Source organism: Dermacentor albipictus, chromosome 3 (genome assembly GCF_038994185.2).
Source record: "Dermacentor albipictus isolate Rhodes 1998 colony chromosome 3, USDA_Dalb.pri_finalv2, whole genome shotgun sequence".
NCBI lineage: Eukaryota > Metazoa > Arthropoda > Arachnida > Ixodida > Ixodidae > Dermacentor > Dermacentor albipictus.
In genome coordinates, this window is record NC_091823.1 from 139,386,316 (window position 1) to 139,404,445 (window position 18,130).

The 18,130-nt window shown below is 48.5% G+C and overlaps 1 protein-coding gene across 11 annotated transcripts in view; it reads left to right on the top strand.

Moving 5' to 3' along the window:
- LOC135917740 (uncharacterized) overlaps positions 1-18,130 on the top strand; it is a 224,577-nt gene that overhangs the window by 96,940 nt on the left and 109,507 nt on the right. For all 11 annotated transcript variants that reach the window (XM_070536093.1, XM_070536094.1, XM_070536095.1 and 8 more), the window contains 2 exons: positions 646-823; positions 6,723-6,838. In XM_070536093.1, the coding sequence (XP_070392194.1) occupies positions 646-823; positions 6,723-6,838 (294 nt within the window). The remainder of the gene's footprint in view (positions 1-645; positions 824-6,722; positions 6,839-18,130) is intronic.

The window sequence follows — 18,130 nt, forward strand, 5'->3', positions numbered from 1 at the left end:
CCAATTATTCACAACTTTTGGCAGAATCAATGATAACAAATTTGAACGGATACATTTATCATTCTTAACTGGTTTAAAGCAGGTCACAAAACAGGCATCTATAATACTTATGACAGCTCGTTTCCCGCCATTCTATAGGTCTAAATGCGCCCACGTGTTCGGCCTAGTGTTTACCATTGCGGGTGATGGGATTCATCGCGTGGCAAACACACGATGTCCGCAATCTGAAAAAAAAATGAAGCTTCGAAAGTTTGCACACAGTTCACCAGCCTCGCATCCCTAATAAAAACTCACAGCTTCTCCCGAAAGGTGAAGCATCGATTGTGATAGCAAATTAGGGGACAGTAGCTTTATCGGCCGCATGACTTTCTAAACAAAATTAACAAGCATGGTGTCAAGAGCGCGCAAGCAAACATGAAAGTATCTCAGTCAACTGCGAAAGCTCGCTGTCACAGCGCTGGATCTAGGAAGCGCGGCAGCTGCCCAACTCCCATAACCTATTCAGCTCTTCATCAAGAACAAAATCAACAACAAGACACCAACTACACGTAAAGAACAAAATGATATTGCCATTGCAAGCATCTCAGCCTTGTAATCATCTCAGATGATTCTGATCAGTTTCTTTCATACGCTTTCTTTTGTCAGAACATGCACCGACCGAGCCGCCATGACAAAACTTACCAGCAACGTTTCGACGAAGATGCATTTAGATGAGCTGTGGGACCGCTACCGGATATACCACTATGGCCAAGTGAGCGGAAGTATCTTATTCAGAGGATTAGTTCCTTTTGTTTCTGCGAGGTTAGCAGCGACGGGATTGCAGGTAAGTGTCGTAATCTCCTACAAATCCGGATATACTTTGAGTCGCACAAAGTTGTATAGAAACCCTCGTCAAAGGCATTCATTGATTGTACGCTAGACGGTAACGGAACTCCCGCTATCACTACACAACCTGTGCAAAATGTAACGTATTTTTTTCCCACGGTAAGAGACAAGGTGTAGGTAGGCATCCGCTTCAAAAAAGAAAATGCAAGCTGTGTGTGACTAAACATTGCCTGTTCAAAAGTTTCGATGGGAAAACGCATGCACAAACATTACTCTGAATTTATCACAGCAAACTGTGTATTAGATGCTGCGAAAACAGAATGTATGATGTAAATGATATAATGTGATTACCTCAATTACGACGCTCTATTATGTCTCGCACAGTTCAGAAACAGCGAATAGATTACAAGCATATATATATATATATATATATATATATATATATATATATATATATATATATAGTCATATCAGAAAAAATCCAACCAACACTGCCACCAAGGACAATTAAAGAAAAGTTACTCGTGCTTGAATAAATGAAATAAAGAAACGATAAATTAATGGCAATTAGGGTGGATGAAATAACAACTTGCCGCAGGTGGGAACCGAACTCACAACCGAACCCACAAAGTTGTGGATAAAGATCGGGCCCCTTGGTTAACCCCCTTTCTTTTCGTTTATATATATACATATATATATATATATATATATATATATATATGAAGACTTGTGTGTTTGGTTGCGTTTCAACGGCAAAAGAATATTATGCATCGCTCGGGGCAGGATGCGTCTGCATATATCGCAAGTTTCTCGAATGTTGTCGCGGGTTTTATCCGCGGTCTGGTTGTCGCTGAACCTTGCGTAATCTGACTGCTGTAGAACTTTCTGGAAGATACGCGGGCGTAAGCGATCATTCTGGAATTCACGATGCCTCATGTATAAAAGCCGACGCTCTCGCTCCGCAAATAAGATTTTCCACGATCACCGACTGTGTTGGCAAGTATCGTTGTTCTTTGTGTATAGCCTATTTCTTAGGGCACAGGTTCGCCCAATATAACGTTAGTTTCGTCACTCACAGCTTTGCTCATTTCTTCACGGCCGCTATTACGTGACGTCTGGTGGAGGTTCTAGTGCGTTTATGTACCGAACGCCCCCTCAAAACCATGATCCAAGCACGAACCACGAAGACAGCACGAACGTCGCGAAGGACTAGCGAGGAAGGTTTAGAAGGACAAAAAGCTGAACTAGCTGGTAAGCATTCATTATGCGACTACTAGTTGCATAATGGATAATGGGTCCTTAGAGCCTGCGACTATCGAGCTAGCCGCAGGCTCCAAGGACTGCCGCTAGAGCACGTACTGTTGCCTGAGACGACCAGAAAGATCGTTACCAAGCCAACAACCACAACGGCAGCAATCGCGCTACAACAACCGAGGGAGCCACCTACCTTCTCTGCGGCCTCATCGAAGGACCGGGAAACCTCGCTCGAGACTTTCGAGAAGATATCAATCTTCAACAACTGGACCTATGAGGATAAGCTGCGCCACGTGTTCTTCCCATATGAAGACACCACCAAGACGATTGAGAAGCCACCTTAACGACGTGGGACCTATTCCCACTCGGCTTCTTGCACACATATACAAGCGTCGCCGGCAAAGAACGAGCCCAAGCTCTACTACAATAGCCATTATAGCTGCCGAGAGAGACCGTCGCAGTCTTCACGGAGGAGATAACCCGTCTTTTCCGAAACACGCAGATGGAATTGTCGGAGGAGAAAAGAGACCGCTTGCTGATGCGGGGCATCAAGCAAGTGCTTTTCGCCGGACATGTCCGCAACCCGTCGAAGACCGTAGCTGAGCTTGCGACACGAGTTATCGACAATTGAGAAAACTCTAGAAATGCGCACAAGGCAATCTGACCCCCATGTGCTCAAACCGCAGTGCGCCATCCAAGCACTCGGTTCCGATGACCACCAAGAGACCATCAGGGCCAGTGTTCGCGAAGAACTGCTGAATATCTTGCCTACGTCGCAAACACACGTGGCCTCAGTCTCTGACAGAATCGAAGAGTAACTACACAGCTCACTGGTAGGTTCCTCAGGCGCAGCCCCAATCACCGCATCCCCAGACAGAAGCGAGGACTTACGCCATCGTCCACGGCCGCCACTGCCAACACATCCGACCGTAGGCCAGCGTAGCGTTCCAAGAAAGACCGATGCTTTGCGCTTCCCCGGCCATCGTCCGCTGTGCTATTACTGCGGAGAAGTGGGCAACGGAACCCTCACCGCGAAATGGGACTACGAGGTTTCCTCGTCAACCCTCCGCTTCCGCAGCAAGGTGAACGCCCTCGCAATATCGCCGACTACCTCGCCTCAACTAAGTGGAACCCACGACGACAGTCCCGTTCACCGTCACAAGATCGCTAGCTGTCGCCGCAGTGCCGGGTATATAATGGACCAGCCCGGGGCCTCTCCATCAGCCCATATCCATAAAACCAAAAGCCGCAACTGATCCAGGTGTGCTTGCTGTTCGTCGAACCCGGCCACTCAGTGATGCATGGATTCATTGCCGCCTAGTTGAAAAACGTTCACACTACATAGGAAGGCTCTCGAATCCGGAGAGCTGGAGGACACCTAATAATGCCGACTGGAATGTGCACGGCAGGAATTACCGTTCATGGTTGGAGCTACCCTGCCACCGGGGTTATCTTTCGACAGCGACCAAGAGACGTCATTCTCGGCATGGACTTTCTGAAGCCACACGGCGCAATCATCGACCTGAATTCAAAGTCGATAAAGGTAACCGAACATCAAGCGATGAAGCCGGAGAGCGCTAGTAGTCACCATGCATTGTGTCCACTTAAGGACCAAGTTAGTATCACGCGTCGCTCCACCATTGCCATTTCCGTCGGCAGCGAAACACGCGCAGATGTAGAAGGCGTCATTGAGGGCGACCACCTTCTACAGCTCGACCGTAAAATTTCAATCGCAAGAGGGATCGCTCGACTGTACGGAGGGAAAGCGAAAGTGATGCTGACAAGCTTCAGCCAGGAATTCAAGCACATCAACAAGGGCACGACGACCCCATACAGCGAGTAAATAGCGGAAGCCTGCAATGCGTTTGTCCTCTACAATTCAGCCGCACCTTCCCAACAACTGTAGTTCCAGAACCAGACTTAGACATAAATCCATGTAGCCTCTTGAGTAAGCACCAACAGCTCAGGAGTCTCCTCTGACGATACAAAGACTCCGTTTGGATGTCATCGAGGATTCCATATTTACCAGTCACAATGCATCGCATATTAACCGAAGAGTGCGCTCGGCCACTCTGCCAGAGCCCTTACCGAGTTTCGATGCGATAACGTGAACCTATAAGGCAACAAGTAAGCGAAATGCCGCGCGTCGACATCGTACAGCCGTCGGAAAGCCCGTGGGCATCTCTTGTAGTCTCGGTTAAGAAGCGAAAGGAAGCCCACATTCCCTGAGTGCGGCGCAGCTAGAAGACGCAGTGTGTCCAGAATTACGCGCGATAAAGAAGCCTGACTGCGTGCACTCAATGTACGGGACGTGTTTAGGCGTTAGCAAAACGTTGAGTCACTACATTGGTTGAATGCAATCGCATTTACGCCAACATTCATCTTGAGATGATTTCGGCCAGAGTAATGTAAGTTCTATAAACTCATTAATATTAAAGGGTGGGTAGGTTCTCAGTAATATGCATTCGAGTTTGAGCGAATGTATCCTTCCTTACGGCGGCCATTCGACCTAAGAAGCTGAGTTACCGAGCGCACTAACACCGGATCTGCACGCGTTTAGAGTGACCTTTACGTATTATCACGACAGTAAGCCGTGGTGTGTCTGCTGAGTGCATACCGTAATTGACCATTCGATGAGCCCATTATCCGGCTAGTGTCGAATTCCCTTTGTGTTCACGCAGCTTCAGAGGTAATAGTAAACACAGTTCCTACGTAAGTCTCCACGAAAAAAAAAGAATTGGGAGAGGGGTGCATCGTTACGAATTTACCGAATTAGGAGAGTGGAGAGCTGCCGCACAGCAATACTGTTTGTAGTCAATACATGCTTTCTTGCATGAATTCTAGAAATTGTAATACATTGTGTAGTGTAAAAGTCCAAAGTGTGTAATACTTTGCCGTTGTAACACTACAGTGGCAAAGTATTACACACCTTGCACATTTACAATACAGTGGCAAAGTTAGGAAGAAATGGGCACCTTATAGAAATTAAAATGTCGGCATGACAGTTTCTATATTTGTGGTTCCTGCATAGATTATAGTGGTATATTATAACAAAACCTTTTATAGTGCATAAAAACAAGCCAACAAAGACACCGAGTAGAGCATAGGGGAAATTAATTGTACACACTTATTGAATTATAGAAATGATAAACTAATGAGAAAGAAAGTGCTTGAAAAGACAAGTTGCCCCATGCGGGGAACAATCCCACGTCTTCACATTACGCGGGCGGTACTCTTAACAACTGAGCTACCCCACGCCGTTTTCCCCCAGACTTTCTAGCGTATTTACTGTTTTACTACTAGAACTAACCCTGTGAGTGTTAGCCAGCACCACCATAGGCAAACCTTGGCGCTAGATGCGGAACACTCTACCGCAGGCGTCACAGGTACCTGATCTTTTCGGAGGAAGGCCGCTCGTCAATAAATCCACTCATGCTCCCTGAAGGCATCAATAAGGGTCATAACGAGGGTGTCCCATCCGGCGATCTTGATACCTTCAGATGGCATATGTGGCTTTATTGGCTAACTGCCCGCATCCAAAAAGATCGCTTACTAATGACGTCTGAAGCAGAATGAATGTTCCACATCCGCCGCCAAGGCTTGTGAATGGTGGCAGTGGCTAACACTCCCAGGGTTAGACGTAATAGTTCTGTGTACACCCGAAAGTTGGATATAAGTAATTAGTAGAGGGAAAATGAGACACCAATGCAAACGTAGCTAATTACTCCAAAAATCTTTGTAGCTCATAGCTACGTTTGGGTGGACGTCTCATGTTCCCTTTATAACTCCCAGGGTTATTTCTAGTAGCAAAATACAAATACCCCAGAATGTGCATTCGAGAAGGGCGCCGCGATAGCTGAATTTGTAAGGGCATCTCGCGCGTAATGCGAAGACATGGTATCGTACTCCACCTGCGGCATCTTGTTTTTCATGCACTTGTTTTCATTACTTTATCATTCCTGTAATATATGTAGTAAGTGCAAGTGATTTCCACAAGATCGTCCTCGGTTTTTTTGGTTGGCTTCTTATGCTATGACTAATGAAAATCGGGTCTCTCCGTTAACCCTCTTTGTTCTCTTCCATTTACAGTGAAGACATATAGAATATATTTTACAAATGCAGACCAAAACGGTGACCAAGAGTCCGATAACGTAAAAGTAGGCCAATCTGTTTTTATTCCAATCTTCCGGCGTCAAATGTACGCAATCAACGTCGGAGCATTAGGGGGTAGCCAGCAGCGTTTTTCGAAAAGCCAAATCAAACGCTTAAATAAAAAATTAAATTATGGTGGTTTACGTGCCGAAACTACGACCTGATTATGAGGCATGCCGTAGTGAGGGACTTCGGAGATGTTGTCCACCTGGGGTTCTTCAACGTGCACCTAAATCCTAAGTACCACGGGTGATTTCGCATTTCGCTCCCATCAAAATGCGGCCGCCGTGGCCGGGTTTCGATCGCTGGATCTCGTGCTTAGTAAAACAAACGCTCTTCTCATTTATAGCATGTCGCTTATGTTAGCTTGTAAAGCGACTAGCACTGCCTACATTGGGCGGTTTTTCTTTCAGACTGGCTGACAAGGGGAGAGCAGCATTATGGGTACGTTTGTCGTTTAAATTATTGCTGCGATCTCTTTTTCCTTGCAGATGATCACCAAGATAATGAATGATAAAAGACACTATAAACTACGGCCGAGCTATACCATTCTCCACAATTGGCTGCTTTATCCAGGAGACGCTCGGTCCATTGGAATGGCATTGTCGTGAGTCCAGTATTTAAAAATATAATCCCATTTATAATTTTAGCCAGAACCCAAACGCTCTCACTCCTGCTAAGTCGTGCCGCGCATTTAGATTGAATTATCGTGGCACTGTCGGGTAAATCACTCAGCCGGCTATTCTATAAAGTGTAAACGCATCAGAAGGGCATTTTTAGATATCCAAAAATGAATATTATTGCCGTCAACTAGTGGCGCGATGGGCACGACACATCCGAGGCCCCTTAACTGGCCACGTTGTAAAAAGTAACGAATGTTATCTGGGCGAACTTGAAGACTAATGGGACTGGGCTTTCTTCCTCACTACTACTGGTAACAAGAAACCTAAATTTCATTATTGTACATCTGCAACAATAAAATTAATATAAAACAACATTAAGTTTAGATAAATGAAGATTGCGTGAACGACGCAATCAATAGTGCGTAAGAATGAAAGGGTTAGGCTGTATCCAGGGTTTAGCGCGTGAGAGATAATGGGAGTGATTTAGAGGGTGTGTAAGAACTAGGGCACAGAAATGACGTAACCGACTAAAAAAAGACGTAGTTTCGCCCGAAATACTAACCATCAATTGTGATATCAAATTAGTAGAATGCTTTCCGAGCTAAGGACAGTAGCTTTATCGGCCGTGTAAGCAAAGATGAACACATCTCACTCAATTAGATGTGATTTCGCTGTCAAAACGCTGGAGTGAGGAATCACGGCAGCAGCAGCGAGAAAAGTGACCTTCCCGCTGGCCCGCTTCAACGCGAACTAAGCGTTGAAAACACAATGCATCTGAATCTATCAGCAGCCTGGCCCCGTCGCAGATAGCTTTCAAGATAGCACCTGCGCGACTGTACGATACGCAGCAGTCGCCGGTGAAGAACACCTTCCCTCCAGTACTTCCCCTACCCATGGTGCTTTGCGCGCGGTCCGAGATGATGCGCTTCCTCCCCACTTTCTTCCCTTGCGCGGACGAGATTGTCTCACCATCGTTGGCTCGACCTCGCATGCTTTCACTCGCATATAAAGCATACGACGCCCAGGGATGGTGTTATCGCCCTTGGACTTCATACGCAACCTCATGGCGACGCTGACCGCGGAAATCCGTTTGGAGTGTCCATATAATTGAGAGAACAGGCGCAGTCTTGCCCGATAGACGAAACATCAACTGCGATAGGAAATTAGTAGAGAGCTATACCAAATAAGGATAGTAGTTATGTCGACCATGTAAACTTTAAACATTCGTTGACCGCTCAACTAGCTATCAAAACGCTGGAATGAGCGCGTCAGGATTGAACGAACTGACCTTAGTGCTCCCTCTCGCTTACACTTGAACTAAACGGCGAGAACACAGCGCACAAGAAGCTATTGACCCCTCGGTGAATGCAGGGACGCAGACGCCTAAAGTCTGTCACCGGTGCACATTCCTCTCAAGATAGGACTAGCGTGGTACGCTAGTCCTATCTAGCAAACGCCGTAGTAGGACGCCCCTACCTATCCTCACCCCGGTGCCTTGCGTTAGACAGAAGACGGCGCGCTTCATCCCCGCTTTCCTCCCTTGCGCGTGCGAGATGGAGGCGCTATAGGCGACTCCCCCGTCAGTGAGGTAGAATGCGACGTTGCGAAGCTTGTGCATATCATTCCACCGGTTAGCCTCACTCACGTGGTCGTAATTATCCAGCCAGTAGTCAACATCGTCACTACGAAGGCCAGCGGACATGGTGGGATGGCGCTGCCGCGTGCTGACGGTCTATGAAGGAGCGGCTGGTGGGGCAGAGACGGTGACGCCGGAGGCTCCTGCAGGATCTTCTTGTGGTGTCCTGGCGGAAAGGCGGAGCAAGCGGTGACCTGAATGAAGCTTCAGGGAAACTCGAAGGCGTAGAGGACCAAGGGATCGAGAGCAGCGTCCACCACTTGCGAGACAGCTGTTAAACCTCAACGGTGTATTCCGCAGTTCGCGCTTTGAAAGCGATGACGCTGGCCATGTTCATGAATATATACAGATGAAGAAGGTGAAGAGGTAATACAATGCTCACAATATATATATAATATATATATTGCGAGCATTGTAATATATATACATATATATATATATATATATATATATATATATATATATATATATATATATATATATATATATATATATATATATATCGGTACGCTTCAGAAGTTACATATGCAGATGTGTTTACATTATTTACAACAGAGGCATGAACAAGATGGCTGTCGAGCCCGATTCCGCCTCTACAAGTCAAATTGTCGTCTTCTGACTGGCGCCACTCTTGGTTGCGTCTTAACATGACTTCACCTGTAAAATTGCCTGCTCGGCGCCAACTATGAGGGAAATGAACTCGCTGTAAAGTAAGGCTGCAGCAGGGACACATACACAACAACCGTGGGCACACACAAATCCACCGAGGCGATATCGTATTTTACATCGCCAAGCAGACGCAATAATATAAAGGGCTCTCTGTAGCGCGGCAGCAACTTATCAGGCTAGTAGACGCGACGACATAGCGTCCATAGGAAGACTACGTATCCAGGAGGAAATCGAACTTCCCGATGTGGGCTGTCGTACCGGATCTTCTGCGCCGCGTGGGAGTCAGTAAGCCGGGAGTCGGCAATCTGGAGTGCCGTGTGAGCCCGGGCGAAGATGTCTTGAGCATATTTGGTGGGAGTCTTCATCGAGAAAGGAAGCAGTGTGTCAAAAGTCAAAGAAGGGTGGCGACCGAACAGAACAAGTGAAAAGCCAGCGTCCTCGTGATGACATGAATTATAGGTGAGGGTCACGAAGGGTATCATGTTGTCCCAATCCCTGTGGTCGTCAGAAACGTACATAGACATTTCTGTCGACGTGCGATGGAGCACCTCGGTTATTCCGTTTGTGTGCGGATGGTAGGTGGTGGCTCCGCTTTGTGCTAGGCTTGTGCGCGGCAGAACAGGAGCGATGTATGTCTTAACTACTCGGGACAAGACGGTGCGGCCGCGTTCAGTGAGGAGCTGCCGTGGTGCGCCGTGATGGCGGATAGCATCATGTAAAAAGAAATCTGCCACCTCAGTTGCACAGCTTGTGTGCAAAGCTCCTTCATCGCGTACCGAGTCGCAGATTAAGGCAAGACAATGGCCCACCTATTCTTCGATTTCGACGTCGAAAAAGAGCTGAGAAGATCGAGACCGATGCAAAGGAGTGATTCTGAGGGCACATCAATGCGGTGAATGCGTCCAGCGCGCAGCAGAGCAGGTTTTTGCGGCGCAGGCAGAGCGCATAGGCTGCAACGTAGCGGTGCACAGAACGGTACAGGTCTGGCGAGTAGAAGCGGTGCCATACACAGTCGTAGGCACGCGAATCGCCGAGGTGGCTCGCAGTAGGCGCGTCATGCAACTCCTCAAGAACTGATACAACATACAACGAGTACAAAGCACAACGAGAACAAATTCTGGTCGTTCAAAGCATAAGCTGCGGCGGTAGAGAACGTCGTCGCGGAGCATGAACATGCGCAACGTGAGCTTCAAATGTCCGGATTTGAGACGACCGATGATAACATGTAAGCAATCATCAGGGCTTTGTTCAGGGCGGATGTAATGTAGATCATAAATGACCAGGATGTAGGAGTCGGTGTCATGCGCATAATGCTCAGAGCGGTCGACAAGATGGCGGGAGAGGCAGTCGGTGCCCTGCATAAAACAGCAAATGAATATTTTGGGGGGCGTAGCGCTCATCTCACCAATCATCCAGAGGGCTTTATGTGCGGAGAACCAGCACAAGGCGTGGTGATCAGTAAGCAGGGATGTGCAGCCGTACAAGTAGGGGCGCAATGTGGCAACTGTTCAAACTAACGCCACGCACTCCCGTTCGCTAATTGAAAAATTCTTCTCGGCGGGTGACGCGAGGCGGCTGGTGTATGCAATTACGCGTTCTGCGTTACGCTGCCATTGAACAAGTACAGCCCCAATTCTGTGGCCACTGGCCACATAATTCAGTGTGAAATTTAGTGGCGGCGGATGGATCATAATAAGCCAGCGATGGGGAAGGTGTAAGCAAGCATCCGAGGGCGGAGAAGGTTTTGCTATGAGCAAGACCCCATGCAAAAGCAACAACCTTCTTAAGCAAGTCGGTGAGTGGGCGAGCGGTTTCAGCCAAACTCCTTATAAAACGACGGAAATAAGAGCAGAGCCCAACAAAGCTTCTTACGTCTGCAGCATAAGACGGAACAGGAAAGTTCTGGACAGCGCGAATCTTGTCAAGGCTGGGAGCGGCGCTGATGAGATGGCCGAGAATGGTAATTTGACGACGTCCAAAGTACCGTTTGGATGACTTGAATTGCAGGCTGGCGCGTCGGAAAACAGCAAGAATAGCTGATAGACGCGTTAGGTGGCTCGTGAAAGTTCGTGAAAAAAGTATGACATCGCTAAATAACACGAAAACGTGGACCATCTATAGCTGCGAAGTAAGGCGTCCATCATTCTTTCCAAGGTTACCGAGGCATTACAGAGGCTGGATGGCATGTCTTGAATTGTTAGAGGCTGTCAGATATTACGAAGGACGTTTTCTCGCGGTCCATGTCATCTATTGAAATTTGCTAATAGCCTCTTTGGAGGTCTATAGATCAAAAGTACTTGGCTCCCTACAAGCAGTTCAAGGCGTCACCAATACGCGACAACGGGTAGAAATCCTTGCGTGCGATATTGTTGAGGCATCTGTTATCCACACAATATCACCAAAAGTCGTCCTTCTTCCCCACAAGGACAACAGGAGACGTCCACCGACAGCACGATGGCTCGATAACATCTTTACTCAACATCTTATCGCCTTCTCGTCGTATCAATTATCGTTCAGCATGGGAAACATGGTACGGCCGGCGGCGTATCGCATAGGTGTCGCCGGTGTAAGCCCCTTGGTTGACCAACGATGTGAGGGATAAAAGGTGGCCGTAAAGGTAAAAAATCTCGCGGTAAGTTTCCAAAAGGTGGTGGAAGTCACGGCGGAGGTCACCGCTTGTGCCGAAAGATCAGGTGTAATGACCTTGCTAAGTTTGTCTGTCAGAGTCGGTCATCCGGAGGTTCGTATAGAGAGCGACAGAATTTTGCCGTCAAGAGCAAATATGTCGCAATCTTTCACTGGCGAGATGTCGCCCAAGGACCTGCCTCTGGGAAGAATTTATGTGGAGGGGGTGAGAGGGAGGGAAATTAAGGAGAGGGAGTGAGCAGGGCATGGTGAACATTTAAAGTTCCTTCAAGACCTATGTCAGCGCAGGGACATAGTACATAGACGCCGTCAAGAACAGATGGGCACGACAGTACAGTGACGTGCGTAGTGGTTTGACGCGACGGGCTCAACCGTGGTTGTGTGACTGGTAAACTATAGCAGCCGTGAGGCAGTTCAAGCTGAATGACACTAGAAGCGAAATCAAACAAGGCTGAATTGGACGATAAGAAAGTATAAGCCGAGTTTAACTTCGGTAGGGCATTCTTCCAAAACCGCAAACGAAACAGTCGTTAGGCGCTCAGCGATTATAATGCGAGGGGTTCACATACTAAGCATGGTAGGCATTCCTCCGTCGGTGACGGGGAGGGTGCGTGATCCAGCGGGCGTGAGAACTTTGTTCATGCATCGGCGCAATTGGGTAGTAATCGAAGATACGTGGTGGGCCATTGTCAACAAGTGTTGGGACGCTGACGCCATTGACTAAAACGTCCATCGAGTTCTGTTTGGTGGACAAAGCGATCACATGGTTTTGCCGTCGAGTCCTCATGCCGTGTTACCAGTGGAAGCTCCATCGCTTAATTCTCCAGAGACGGGCTAGGGGCTGCATCGGGAACGGCGGGTGACAAGCCTGCGGTGATAGGGACGATGGTCGGCGAGCTGGTGGTGAGCAGGACTAGTGATGTGGGGATGACGACGAGGAGCTGTTCTAAGGAGCACGAGCGTCATTGTTTGGCTGTTGCGGTGCCAATGGAGGCTGGCAACGACTCTAACTCTGTTCGGGATGAAAATAACTGTTGAATGGTGGTCCCATAGTGGATGAGACAGTAGGGTTGGTACAATGGCGAGCAACGTGCGCTCTAAAAATAGTTACACCATTCGGGGTGTATATTTGCCGCACTAAAATAATCGTCATCTGTCTTGCTTGAGGTTCTCAAAAACACCGCACTCGTTACTTTCCTGTCGAGAATGCCCTGCCATGGTGATCACGCGCATGTCATTCGTAACTTGGATGTACCGAGGACGCAGCGTTAAAAAAAGAAAATGCGGGCAAGAAAGGAGGCGATTATTGTTGTGTGGCAAATATACGCCCCAAAGTGTGCAACTGTTTTTAGAGTGTGAGCGAGACGCCCAAAGGCAAAACAGATTGGCTGCTCGTTTACGGCTCGCCACTCGGTTGGATTTCGGTAGCTTGTGAGATACCGCGGACCAGTCGATGGACCTGCAGCATGAGACAGCTGGGAAGCGGCAACGGCTCATATATAATACACTCCAAGACTATTGAGTTCTTCGCGGACTATTGCCTGCACAAAGGGTGTTGTAGGACAGGTATTGTGCTCACTGGGACGGGAAAAAAGGGCTGCAGGTGACTTCAAGTTCTCGCCGCACTATACGCGTCAGGTCATCTGATTATGAAGGTCGCGGCACTCCTAGACTGTCGTCGCAAGATGTTGTCGCAGCTGTGTTCGGCAGACGTGCGAACGGCGATGCAAGGCGTACGCACTCTTGGCGTACGCAAAGCGTTCACACCCTTTTATGTCCTGAACTGTTTCGCAATTTTTACACATGAGCAGGGCGAAAGCGTCATCAGCGATTCCCGTCGCTACGTGCCCACGCTTGTCTGACTCTGCCATATCACTGTCGGCCTTAAGACACAGATTCAGCGCATACTGAATGTGACAGACGCATGATTCTGTGGATGTCTGAGCGCGGTTCGCTAATTCTTTCTTAGCGATGCTCTTGCGCACGGCGTGTCTGCCGATCAAGTCCCTCAGCTTCTGTTCGCACGTGTCGTAGTCTTTAAGATCTTCATCGTGGTTGTCATACCACGCCTTCGCCGTGCCTTGTAGCTAGAAGACCAAGTTAGCCAACATACTCATCGGATACCATTACCTGTGGGCTCATAGGCTCGTACGGGGCAATCCAGTCCTACATGTCGAGGCGGTCAGTGCCGCAGAACGTTCCTGGATCCCGCGGCTGAACCAGCTTCGGGTTTTTGGCGTTGATGTGGGCCCAACCATATCTTGTCCTGATTCGTCTGTCATGTTCTCCATTCCGAGCTGGCGACCATAGTGGAGCTACGTTGTTTCTTGTGGCTACTCCGCACCTCTCACCGATTTCGTACGTTGCAGAAATCGCCCATAAAGATGTGTGACCCGATGCATAACCAAGGTGGCTGTCGAGATCAAGTCTACCTATGCAGGTGAAATCGTCGTCTTCTGACTGGCGGCACTCTTGGCTGCGCGGTTGCGCCAGAACAATATATATATATATATATATATATATATATATATATATATATATATATATATATATATATATATAGATATATATATGTTTTATGTCCACCGCAGGACGAAGGCCTCTCCCTGCGATCTCCAATTATCCTGTCCTGCGCCAACCGGCTCAGACTAGACCCGGCGAATTTCTCAACTTCGTCACTCAAGCAAGTCTTCCCTCGTTCTCAACTACGTTTCCCTTCTCTTGGTACCCATTCTGTCCCCCTAATACTTCAGCGGTTATCTAATCGGTGCATTACATGACCTGCCCAGCTCCATTTTTTATGCGAAGCATATTACTAGAGCTCAACCCAGCTCCTCAGGCGCGGCGGTGTCGCCTTCAATACCACGTGACACCGTGACGTCACGACAGAGGAGAAACGGGGCTCCAACTCGCGCTGTCGCTCGCGGCGTCGCGGTGGTATATAAGCAGCTGCGCTTCCCTCTGCTAGACACTCACGAGGTGAGATGCCTCCTGTAGACAGAGCTGCTCGTTGGAATGAGAAGCGAAGGTTGCGGCGTGCTACAGAGACTGTTTCTAGGTGGCTTTGCTACGGCGCAGCGACCACGCGCCCCGCATCGGACGCGGTGAGCGTCGAGCAACCCAGCGTTCGGCGCGACAACGAAATGTGCGCCTGAGCAAGCGCCGCACGCCTGAGCCGACGCCGACGACACCGGCTTTTCTGCGACACGAGCTCCTTAACGCTGTCGCGTTAACATAAAGGCTAGTATGCTTCGCATCCTGGGCTTAACCTTAGCTAAGCCACAGCCATTTTTTTCTCTTGTCAATTAGAATATCGTATGTACCCATTTGCTCTTTGATCCAAACCGCTCTCTTTCTGTCCCCTATTGTTACGCCTAGCAATTTTACTTCCATCGCTCTTTGCGAGGTCCTTAACTTGTTATCAAGCTTCTTTTTTTGTCTCGCAAAGTCTCTGCCCCATATGTCAGTACTGGAAGAATGCACTGATTGTATACCTTCCTTTCAGCGATAATGGTAAGCTTCCAGCTAACATTGTCTGCCGTATGCGATCAAACCCATTTTTTATACTTCGTGCATTTCTTTCTCATGATCAGGATTCCCTGTGATTGACTTACCCTGTGAAGCACGAACGCCTCTTCAACGTCTATAATTGAGCCAAACGTCCACGTGTTGCACTCACATACATGTTACGTCTTGCGTACGTGTAGTTTTTGTAAGAAAAAGCCTGATAGTTTAGCGGTGTCGCCAGCGTGTGGCACCGCAACCAAGAACAGCATCTCACGACGTGAACGTGAAGGACTAACGTGAAGGACGTATTCTGGCACCCCACCGTTCGCAAGCTTCGTACCGAGCAACGTTTCCGTGGTTGTGCGCTACAGTGCGGGCAGACGTTTACCAAATATATAGAAGATGTTGTCGACCTCTATAACTGTGTCGACGTCACAATGTCTGATGTCGGTAAGATCCGCCACATCTTAAAATTCATTGAAGACGACCAATTCTAGATACTGTTGGCGAAAAATCTGGCAACAGTCTCTGAACTCGATAGTCTCTGTCAAAGCGTCGACGAACTACGCAAACAACGCATAGCCACCTGCCAAACTACTCCTCAGGCCACTTCAATGTCGAGCTTGGCTGTTGCATAACACTTCGCTGCTACTATAGATCAAGTAGTTCTGTAGTTCTTCTATGAGGAGGTGGCTCGTCAGCCGTCTCTGATTCACCTTAAACACTGCCAGTCGAGTGCGCCATTGGCTCCCGCTCTCCAATCTGGGATCAAAGAGCAGGTAGCCATTACCATATCGCCTCCTGTCTAGCAGGCTCCAACTGCCGCTCCTATGACGTGCGCCGAATTCGCCACGAGGTCTGTTACACGGACCTACAGTCCCCTTCACCCGCTTTTGGCCCTTCCCGTATCCCCTCCAGTCCGGCCACTGGTGCAGTATGCACGACCCCAAGACCATTGGCACACGGAGGACAATCCTTCAATTGGATTTTATTCTGGACACGTGGCTTGTCACAGTTGCCTCCTTACGCCAAACGTTCCCCACAATGTGCGCCCATATGCGCCACGTTTCAAACACCGCCACAACTATTCAGAAACCTTTGAATCTCATCCTGCCGTCGAGACCGCATTCTCCGTTCGCCATTCACCTTCTCCGCGCCGCCGCTCCCTTTCCCCCATGCGACTTCGATGGAGGCCTCTGCGCCAGGTAAACTAAATATCGAAGTTCAAGAGGAGAGAACTGTGGTGTCAGCGAAATGTATAAGGCTTCACACTTCCCCGAAAAATATTATTGAAGTGGGAATGGAAGAAACATTGATAATAGCACTTTTCGAGACTGGCACTGCACTTTCAGCGATAGGTGTCCGTATTTGCCGCAAGATAGGAAAAGTGATGACGCCTTTTCTTGACTGTCCCTTTAGACTGCCAGCGCGCAGCACGTCGAGCCATCCGCGGCCTGCACCGCTTGTGTCGTCATTCAGGATGTCCATAATATCATAGAATTCATCGTGTTGCCATCATGCTCACAAGACGTCATATTAGGCTAGGACTTCCTATCCACACAGCATGCGATCACTGAATGCGCCCGCGCCAAGATCGAGATGTTTCAGTATTCGACCGGTATTACCACTGACCACAAGGACCCTTGTCGCAAGATCGCTATTTCTGAAGACACCACTATTCCTGCCTGGTCTTCCGCTGTTGTCAGTATCTCTTGTGACTTTGTAGAAGTCGGCACAGCACTCGTCGCTCCAGTTGAACTCTTAGTTCGGTGCCGTCAACCACCACTGCCGTTCGCCATCCTTGAATTCAAAACTGACGCCTCTGTCATGCACGTGTCAAACGCATCGACCGACCCAATTACTGTACGCCACCGCGAAAGCCTCCGCAGAACAGAGCCACTGGCCTCATCTTCATTATTTGACACGATGAACGACTCCACTTATCTTGCCGCTCTCGAGGCATCGCCTCCTCAGTCACTGCCGCGTTCTTTTACGCCAGCTATTGCTAGTGACCTTACGATGCCGCAGCGTGACAAACTGCTTCACGTGCTCCAAAGCTTCTCTTCCTCTTTTCACTGCCCAGCAACATCACTCGGCCCCACAACGACTGTTTCGTACACCATCGACCCTGGGAACCATGCACCCATCCGACAGCGTCCCTGCCGAGTATCGGCGACTGAAAGACGCGTTATCATTGGCCAGGTGACCGATATGTTCAAACGTGGTGTCATCCAGCCTTCTAGTAGTCATCGGGCATTACCAGTCATCCTAGTTAAAAGAAAGATGGTACCATAGGATTTTGCGTTCATTATCGAAGGCATAAGATTACCCGAAAGGATCTATAGCCATTGCAACGTATCGACTACGCACTTGACTGTTTGCAAGGAAGGGAGCTTTTCTCCTCCTTGGATCTCCGCTGTGGCTACTGGCAGGTGTCCATGGCTGACGCTGACTGTTGCAAAACCGCGTTTGTAACAGCAGACGGCTTGTATCAATTCACTCTAATGCCGTTCGGTCTGTGCAATGCACCCGCGAACTTTGGATACATGATGGACGGCATCCTGCGTGGCCTGAAGTGGCATACTTGTCCCTGCTACTTCGACGACGTTGTCGTCTACTCCCATGATATTCCGAGCCATCATCTCTTTACATCAAATTTTGACCTGTCTCTCGAATGCTAGTCTCCAGCTTAACTTAAAGAAGTGCCTATTTGCAGCACGAAAGCTGACTATATTGGGTCACGTTTTCTCCAAAGAAGGCATTCTTTCTTCTGCTAAACTGCGCGCCATATCCGAATTTCTGAAGCCTACCAACATGA